The sequence below is a fragment of the Miscanthus floridulus genome, chromosome 10 (assembly GCF_019320115.1).
Source record: "Miscanthus floridulus cultivar M001 chromosome 10, ASM1932011v1, whole genome shotgun sequence".
Taxonomy (NCBI): Eukaryota; Viridiplantae; Streptophyta; class Magnoliopsida; order Poales; family Poaceae; genus Miscanthus; species Miscanthus floridulus.
The window spans coordinates 1,790,301-1,799,233 of NC_089589.1; the positions used below are offsets into that span (position 1 = coordinate 1,790,301).

Genomic DNA, 8,933 nt, shown 5'->3' on the forward strand with positions numbered 1-8,933 from the left:
AAACGTCAAATCATTTGACGATTGCTGGTAGCCAACGTGGAGAAGATGCAAGCAACAACCGTGGCAGCCGTGGAGGCGTCAAACTGTGAAGAGCGTCAGCATCGGGTCAGAGAGTCCAAGTGCAACACAATCCTATTTACGTGATGGTTACATGATGAAGGGAAAAGCTAGTTACCACAAATAAGGTAGATATATAGGCAAGTTAAGGCAGATGCATGTATGCGTACGTACTACAGTTCGGTTCGGATTGGTTAAACCGACCAGACTATGAGTCGTATCGTAAACTAGATTGGATTGGAATCGTCTACTTCGAGACAGGCAAAGAAAAGGAAAGACCAGCCACCCTATATAAATTTAAAGGGTGATGGCCGATTGATCTACACAGATAAACAACGACACCGGCCTGCTTAGCCTAATAGGCATCAAAGCCCAAAAACCGCGAGTGTTACTGTGTTGGCCAGAGGCCCATCTCTTCAATCCGCAAAGTGAAGCCCAAGTCACTGACACAACACCCTTGCACTTATCGCTACGATTAAGCCCAATGCCGGGAGGGAGGAGGAGGACACCGCTGGCTGCAGCACGTTGGGACTGGTCTGCCACTTCGGCCTCCTGATAGTCTCTTGTTCCAAGCGCTCTGCCTGATGCTCTGCTTCCGCTTCCGCTCACGCTAGTTCATTGATGGCTTCAACATCATGAGTTAATGCGTGCTTGCCAAATAATCGGTAATGCTCTTCTCACGACGTCCGACCGTCCGGACGGCGCGCTTCCGCTCGCTCCAGTTCGTCACGCGCCCCGTGAGCGCGAGCTCCCATCCGCGCGCCGCGACACTCGCTCATGTCCGCGCCCGCGACGCTCGCTCCCGCATGATGGACCTGCGCGACCTCCTACATGATGGACCGAAGACGCCCGTTATGTTGGAGGACTCCCGACGTCCGGACGCAAGTAACGCCCTTGCCAATTGGCTGCTTCCTTGCCAATTGGCTGCTTGCTTTCTTTACCAAACCTCCCGTGGATTCGAGTGTCTAAGTTACAAAACCTTCTCAATGGGGTATACCACACTAAATGCACCTATCGTATTTCCAAGAAGCCAACTAATTTTAAATTTAATTAATTTTATAAAAAAGTATCCCCATTCATATATCCAAATATATTTCGTATGAAAGCATACAACATGATTAATTAATATACTAACACTTATTTAGTATCAAGAATATTTATATATTTAGTTAAATTTAAAATTGGTTAACTCATCAAAAGCAAGGTGTGTATTTATTTTGGACAAGGCAGTACATACTTACTTAATTTAACACTTTATTATATTATCTTCACGGTTTAATAACCTGTCAAACATGTCACACGGGAGTAGACGAGCAACTTTGGCTCCTAAAATAGGACCTTAACTTGGGATTTAAACGTATCTTTTATTTTTGAGGGTGCCATTTATTTCCTAGACTGAACTCCAGCAATAACTCTCAAATCAAAGCCACGAGAAGTCGCGCTGGGGAGAATGAGGCCGCATAGAAAGGGTCAGGAGAAGGCAGGGAAAGCCGTGCGGATGAGGAGGAGGCCGCACCATGGCAAATTGTCAATCGCGCATAAGGGAGAGGGACGCGCCGGGAAGGGTGCTCGCGTGGGGGATAGGAGCGCCGGAGGAAGGATGTAGCCACACGTGGGCAGGATCGAGTTGTGTCGGTTTGTTAAAATCGGTTAGTCACTGAAGACAATTTTTAAATTTCCGTCATATTTGAATTTTCATTTACCCAAAAAAAATCACATGTCAATTGATTCTTACATACTATTTACAACATAACTTTACAGTTGCTTCTATTTTTAACGTACCCACAAAATTTATTGTCCTTGAGTATTAATATATATTTAAATTAAACCTTAAGTGCCAATGCTGCATGGTTTGTTAAGAGAATATTTTCCTATAATTGATAAATTATTAACATACTTTTTTCCTTGCGCACTTGTTTACTTGGTCTACACGGTGGCACATAACATTTATGCTTAATTTTAACTGAACACTAGTGGAAGTGTGTAATTTAGAAATATAAATTACATACTTTATGGTTATAGAATTATTTCTCATATTAGATCATATTGGTATCTACACGTAGATTTGAAGGGTATCTCAAATTTTTTTATAGTTAAAGAGGGGTCATTGATATGAAAATAAAATGGATTATTTTATCTTTCGTAAAAACATATGTAGGTTATTTTTTTAAAAAAAAATAGGTATTCATTATGGCAGAGTTGGGATATTTTAAATTAACTGTTCATAGCAAAAGAGCTAGGTAATTAGATGTAAATTTAGAGGGTAATTTTATGAATATTTTGTGATGGCAAAGATGTATGATTTTTTTATAAACCAAAATAAGTCCAATGCATGTTTATTGGCGATAATGATTATAGTTTCTGATTTATGAGAATTTCTCGCATTTTCCTTCTGTTTTCTAACATATCTCGCGAGAATTAACGTGTTGACTCCACTATAGACGTCAGTTAGTAATAGTAAGATAGCATGCTTTATTCCATTAGTGGTAGAAACATATATGTCGTATCACCTTCTGTGGTGATTCAAATTTGATATCTAATCATGCACAACTGCGTAGACAGTATTCCGACATCCAGTTGATGCGAAATGAGGCTTGGCATAGTAGGAGATACATGATTAAACATCACATTAGGGTACAAGACTATTAAAGCAGCTACACGTATATGCTGCTTGTAAGTACATTATTAGCACATGCAGAACAGAAGCAGAGAAGGCACACACACACATCTATATCCATACATACTGAGATGATCGATCACGAGGTCGGGGTTGTCTGGGTCTTTGTCGATGACGTGATAGGTATCGTTTTGCGTTCGTGCTTAGGCTTGGGGATAGAAATCTCTAGCCAGCCCGTATTCCACATGATCGCCTGCATCTTATTACTGTCGTAGCCGGGAGGCATCAGCAGGCGGACGTCCAGCGAGCTCGCCGGGCTGCTGCTGCTGCTCTTGTCCTCCTTATTGTACCTGATGACCAGGAGGGTCTGGTCCTCCGTTGTTGCAACCTCCAGGTCTTTCTCGGTCGTGGACTCTCCCACGTTGAGGCTGAGGATGATGCGGTTCTTCTCTTCCCCGAGACTCCAGTCGCTGCCGTCAAATGGGCGAGGGTGCACCAGGGCTTTGCAAATTTCAAAATAAAATTACTTTAGTACAACTTAGTGTGTGTGTGGGTATATGCTTACAAGAATATTTAATTAAATATGCATAGTATATCCATTAACCAAATTCGGTTAGGTCTCTAAAAGTCGATTTCCAAGCCCATCAAGTAGTTCGTCCATATACCCATTTGATGCTTAGATTCAGCATTTGAGTTTATATACTTTTTAATGGTTCACCGCAGGTGCATACCTCTTCGTTTGGCCCTAGATCTAACGTGGTATGTGAAATCAGCGGCCAGCATGACATGAAATTTACAATTAGCTAATCACCTTGCCTTCACCTTTCTTGCTCCATTCCCTCTCGCCGGTAGCGTACGACACACAGGTGGTGAGCGCAAGAACCAAACAAGCAGCACTGGAGCAGGGGATAGTTGCGTGCAATTAAGGTCCGGTGGCGCATGGCGGATATGTGGCGGCGTGTGTATCCCACGAGTCATATCCTTCCTCTTCTTTCTTCCCCAAATCAACATAGGCACATATATGGTGGTGAGGGGCCACTTCAGCCAAGGGACACTCATGAACGAAAATAATAGATGGAATCGTGAGCTTCACCAATCTCCAGCACATCCGTGCGTGGGTGGTTTTAATTCACCCGATGGATGCTAGCAGCGGTCGGGCACGAGCGTGCCCGTCCATCGGTCGACGGTGGGTAGAAGGTAGAAGACGTACGGTGGCAGAAATGGTGGTTCTAACATAGACTTGCCCCCAAATACGTGCGCATTAGGACGAGGCGACCACAACAGACTCAACACACATGTGGTGAAGTAGTGATGGCCTACGCCGACGGGAACGACGGTGCACACAAGCTCAAATCTCGACCATGGCAACTGTTGTACGGTGGGCGAGGAGCTCCGACATGATTTCTACGTGTCCAATGAGTGCAAAAGGTAGATGATGCAGGGATGGACTCAATAAACCCGATTTCTAGGACATAGGTGAAGCGGAAGGCGAGGAACAACGAAGAGCTCGGTGACTGGTAACGGTGGTGGCGAGAACTGGAGCAAAGATAGAGCAGAGGCATAGATGGCGGGCTTGAGAGAGTACATGGAAAGGAAGGCAGCACGGGTGGGGGGACAAGCATGAGCTCTGTAAATTTTATACCATGTTGACCGCTGACTCTACATGTCACGTTAGACCTAGAGCCAAATGGAGGGGTATGAACATGCGGTGAATCACTTAAAAAGTTTATGGACCAAAGTTGAATCTAGGGGGTAAATGAAGAGATATGGATCTGCGTTAAATCAATTAAAAAGTTTATGGATAAAAATAATACACTTTTAAAAGTCGATAGGCCTAACTGAAACTACATGTAAGTAAATAGACCTCTCATGCAATGAACTCCTTTTTTTTGCAATATCATGCATTTAACTCTATGCATGCGCTTAACATGTCACATACTTCTTTCAAACAAAACATGTCACATACTTGCATTATGTAGGAAGTACTGTATGTATTTGTCGATCGATAAATTAATGAAGTAAGTTTCTTTTTTGAAAAAAAATATTTATATTAACGTAGTACACGTACGTACGTGGTAGGTACGTGCGTGTACACCAGCTACAGGCCTACAGCTTACCACTGGGTTCGATGTTGTACTTCTGCGCATGGCACGCGAAGAGAGCAGCCCGGGACCGGGACTCCTTGCGTGAGGCCCAACGCAGAGCCGCTACTGACGCCGCCGCCGGTTGTCTGCTGCGGAGCTGCAGTGCGGCGGCGGGAGAGGATTTCCCCGGTGCCGGCGGCGCCCGGCTCAGGAGGGTGGTGCAGGAGCTCAACATCGCCATCTAACTGCTAGCGCTAGCTACTACAAGGACGACGGTGTGTACGGCACTTATGTTCTTGTGCTCGATCGTCTATATATGCTTGCTTGCCCTACATAGAGGCCGTGTGGGGGACAAGTGCTGTGTAGCTTTGCTTCGCCAGCTAGTTCAGAATATACTTTTAGTGAACTGAACAAGCTGCTGCATGCTTTTGTAAAAGTATAAGCATATGTGATGGTTAGCTTTGCTTTGTCTGCCGGTTCAGAATCTATATTGCGTCCAAGCACAGCACACGTTGCTGCTGTGCTAATGCATGTGATTTTGGTGGCCCTAAGAAAATAGGTTTGTACCTCTTTGCTTGTGTGGCGTGGGCCATTTGGAAAATCCAGAAGAAATGGCGATTGAAAAAAGATGCCTTGCAACCCCTCTGAAAATCTTATACTTGCCACTATCTTCCACTACCCTGGTTCTTCACATCACTGTCGGTTCAAAACATCTCTTCACTGTCAGATTTTGAACCGACAGTGGCATATCAGCAGTGATGAGGGAGGCTCATCACTACCGGTTCTAAAAAACCGACAGTGATATCGTTTTCAAAAAACTCAAAAAATAGGCTGAAAAATAGGGAAAATATTTTTTTTAATACTGGGAGAGACCTCACTGGACAGCCACATAGTCGCGCGTCCTAAGTCACAAGTCACTTGATTTTTTGCACGAAAAACGCATGCTTCGTGGCCACCGGCGCTCGAACAACAGGCTGAAAAAATAGGGAAAATATTTTTTTAATACCGGGAGAGACCCCACTGGGCAGCCACATGGTCGCGCGTCGCAAGTTACAAGCCACGTGATTTTGTGCGCGAAAAGCACACGCTTTGCAGCCACCGGCGCTCAAACTCCCGACCACCTGCTTCGCATGTTCGTCCACTAACCACTCCACCTGTAAGAAGCTTTTGTCCAAATGAGATTTTCGTCCTAGCCATTTTTATGTTTATCTGATTTTGAAATAAGTATTTAGGATCCTAAACGAATTCAAATGAAAAAGTTGTCAACTACAAAGTTTTTAACTTTTCGAGATCTACAACTTTGGTTTTGGTCATTTGAAGAATTTGAATTTCAAATTTAAGAAAATTCAACCGTATTTTACACTACATAAATGATTTCAAACGAAAAAGATGCCAACTACAAAGTTGCATAACTTTTTAAGATCTACAACTTTTGTTTTGGGCGTTTCTCCATCCAAGATCGTTTGAAAAATTCAAATTTTAAACTTTAGAAATCAAACGTGATTTTCGTTAGATAGATGATTTCAAACGAAAATATTGTCAACTATAAAGTTGCATAACTTTTTTTAGATCTACAACTTTTATTTTAGTCGCTTCTTCATCCGAGATCCTTAAATATCACTACACACTTACTTATGACTATGGAACATATGGCCTTAGTTGGTGTTAACTTATATGAAATCTTGCCAATCAAACAGAGGGACATCATAACGACTTCAAACAAAAAAGTTGTGAACTACAAAGTTGTATAACATTTTGTGATCTACAACTTTTGTTTTGGGCACTTCTGCATCCGAGATCCTTAACTACCACTCCACACTCAATTATGACTATGGAGCATATGGTACTCCTTTGGTATTAACTCTATAAAATCTTGTGGTGTATATTTGGACATTCAAACAGCCTCAAATCAAAAAAGTTTAAACTATAAAGTTGTAAATCTCGTCGAGTACTACAACTTTGATATAAAGTTCGTCTTCATCGGACATCATATGAGAAAGTTATGAACTTTTCTTATAGCATATCATTGTTGGTTTAAGCCACGAACCGACAGTGATAGTATCAGTGTCGGTTATTGGGTAAAATCGACAGTGATGACCCAATATCACTGCCGGTTCTTGGCTAAAACCGACAATGATATGAACCGACAGTGAAGACCCGAATATCAGTGTCGGTTGGTCCTATCACTGTCAGTTTTAGCCAAAAACCGACAATAATGTGCTATCACTATCGGTTTCTTAAAATCCGGCAGTGCTGCAGCCGGCAGTGAAAGTCATATCTGTAGTAGTGTTTTGTGTTAATTGGTGGCTATATATTTCTGCTAGGTATATGCTAAATCTGCTGAAAATTCACTATACCATAGTCAATCTATAGCGACTCTAAATCGATCGCAAGGCGTGAGTGGGCTGGGCTGGGCGTAAATTTCACTGTGCACACGTGAGTGGGCTGGGCGGGGCGTGCAATGTGCTATTCGGACAGATGGTCTGACTCTAATATGCGTTTTTAACAACCTTTAGTTCGAGGAAACAACTAAATATATGTAGCGACTGATTTACTGTAGCTATATAAGTAAAAATAGCACGGATGATCCGTTAGGACTTTATAGCTTGTTGATCGTTAATATTATATTTTAGAGACCGTCGTTCATCGTAATAGATTGGTTGTGGCATAGTGATTCTGGAGTCAATTTTGTTTTGTCCATATTTTGCGTTAAACAGTTAGTAATAGTAAGACCATAACATGTTTTATTATATCATTAGTAGTACCGAGAACAGGCATGTGTCATGTCGTGATTTATATTCTTATATTCATGTAATTGCCTAATATATATTCCAAGATCCAGTTGAAGCACGCAATGAGGCAGGCACTAGAAGATGTGTTATGATTATTAAACGACAGAGTACAAGATTATTACAGTAGTTACTTTATTCACTGGTTGTCTATACCAAGATCCAGTAAAAGCACATGCATGCAGAGCAGAATCTGATAAATAAGCTAGAAAGCACAGGTATCCGTACATATATACTCTCTCTGTTCTCCTGAATAAATAGATTTACGAGTAGTAGAGTAGTGATGACTAGGTCGTCGGGGTCGGGGGCGCCTACGAGATTTGTATCTTATTGGGCTCGTGCTTGGGCTTGGGGATGGTAATCTGAAGCCAGCCTTTGGACAGCATCATCGCGCCCACATTCTTCTCGTCGTAGCCAGGGGGCATGAGCAGGCGGACGTCCAGCGAGCTCGCCCGCCACTCGTCGTTGATGTCGCCCTTGTACTTGACGACCAGGAGCACGTGGTCCGTTGTTGAAACCTCCAGTTTATCCTGGGCCAATTCTCCTACCTCCAGCTCCAGGATGATGAGGTCCTTGTCCTTGTCTTCCCAGATTCTCCAGTTGGTGCCCGCTGATGTAGTTGTAGGCCGGTACACCAGGGCTTCCAATTCATTCCAAAATCAATTTATTACTTTAATTACTAGCAGTATGTACAATTGTCGATCAATCAATAAATGAAGTTCGGCTTTATTTAGTATAAAATTATTTAGCGTGGCACTACATACAGCTTACCACTTACCAGCGGGTTCGATGTGGTACGAGTACTTATTTAGCGCATGGCACGCGAAGAGAGCAGCCCGCCGGGACCGGGACTCCTTGCATGACGAGGAGGCCCAGCGCAGAGCCTCTACTGACGAAGCCGCCGCCGGTTGTCTGCTGCGGAGCTGCAGTGATCCGGCGCCGGGAGAGGATTTACCCGGCGTTGGCGTTGGCGCCGGCGCGGCCGCCCGGGTCATCAGGAGAGTGGTGCAGGAGCTCAACGGCATCGCCATCTATCTATCACCGCTAGTATTGCTTGCACTATGTGTTCTTGTGCACTGCAGCTTGTTTGCTGTGGCGATGATGCATCATTGTATATATGCATGCCCGCCTTATATAGAGGCCGTGTGAGGGACAAGTGCTGGGTAGCTTTGCTTCGCCTGCCAGTTCAGAATACATTGTACATTTATTTATTGACTGAGCAAGCTACCAGCTTTTATTATAAAAGTACTGTAGCTAGTATCGTGATGGTTAGCTTTGTTTTGTCAGTTTTTTTATAAAATAAAGTAGTATAAGCATATGTGTGATGGTTAGCTTTGCTTTGTCTGCCGGTTCAGAATATATTATATTTAGTGAACTGAAGAAGCC

At 43.3% G+C, this 8,933-nt stretch overlaps 2 protein-coding genes across 2 annotated transcripts; both read right to left on the reverse strand.

The window, feature by feature from the left end:
• Positions 1-2,648: 2,648 nt before the first annotated feature.
• Positions 2,649-5,030, reverse strand: LOC136485326 (uncharacterized). Its single transcript, XM_066482236.1, has 2 exons — positions 4,792-5,030; positions 2,649-3,175 (listed from the first exon to the last, which is right to left on the reverse strand). Exons 1-2 carry the CDS (start codon positions 4,997-4,999, stop codon positions 2,814-2,816), a joined length of 570 nt encoding a protein of 189 aa, XP_066338333.1. The 5' UTR covers positions 5,000-5,030; the 3' UTR covers positions 2,649-2,813.
• Positions 5,031-7,652: 2,622 nt separating this feature from the next.
• On the reverse strand, positions 7,653-8,631 carry LOC136485572 (uncharacterized). Its single transcript, XM_066482423.1, has 2 exons — positions 8,326-8,631; positions 7,653-8,187 (listed from the first exon to the last, which is right to left on the reverse strand). Exons 1-2 carry the CDS (start codon positions 8,576-8,578, stop codon positions 7,859-7,861), a joined length of 582 nt encoding a protein of 193 aa, XP_066338520.1. The 5' UTR covers positions 8,579-8,631; the 3' UTR covers positions 7,653-7,858.
• Between the last annotated feature and the right edge of the window lie 302 nt (positions 8,632-8,933).

Bases quoted from the DNA above. Each gene is read 5' to 3' on its own strand.
- LOC136485326 (XM_066482236.1), bottom strand. From the start codon at position 4,999: ATGGCGATGTTGAGCTCCTGCACCACCCTCCTGAGCCGGGCGCCGCCG. The intron at 3,176-4,791 runs GTAAGCTGTAGG...AAATTTGCAAAG, and splicing joins GTACAACATCGAACCCAGTG to CCCTGGTGCACCCTCGCCCA.
- LOC136485572 (XM_066482423.1), bottom strand. From the start codon at position 8,578: ATGGCGATGCCGTTGAGCTCCTGCACCACTCTCCTGATGACCCGGGCG. The intron at 8,188-8,325 runs GTAAGTGGTAAG...ATGAATTGGAAG, and splicing joins GTACCACATCGAACCCGCTG to CCCTGGTGTACCGGCCTACA.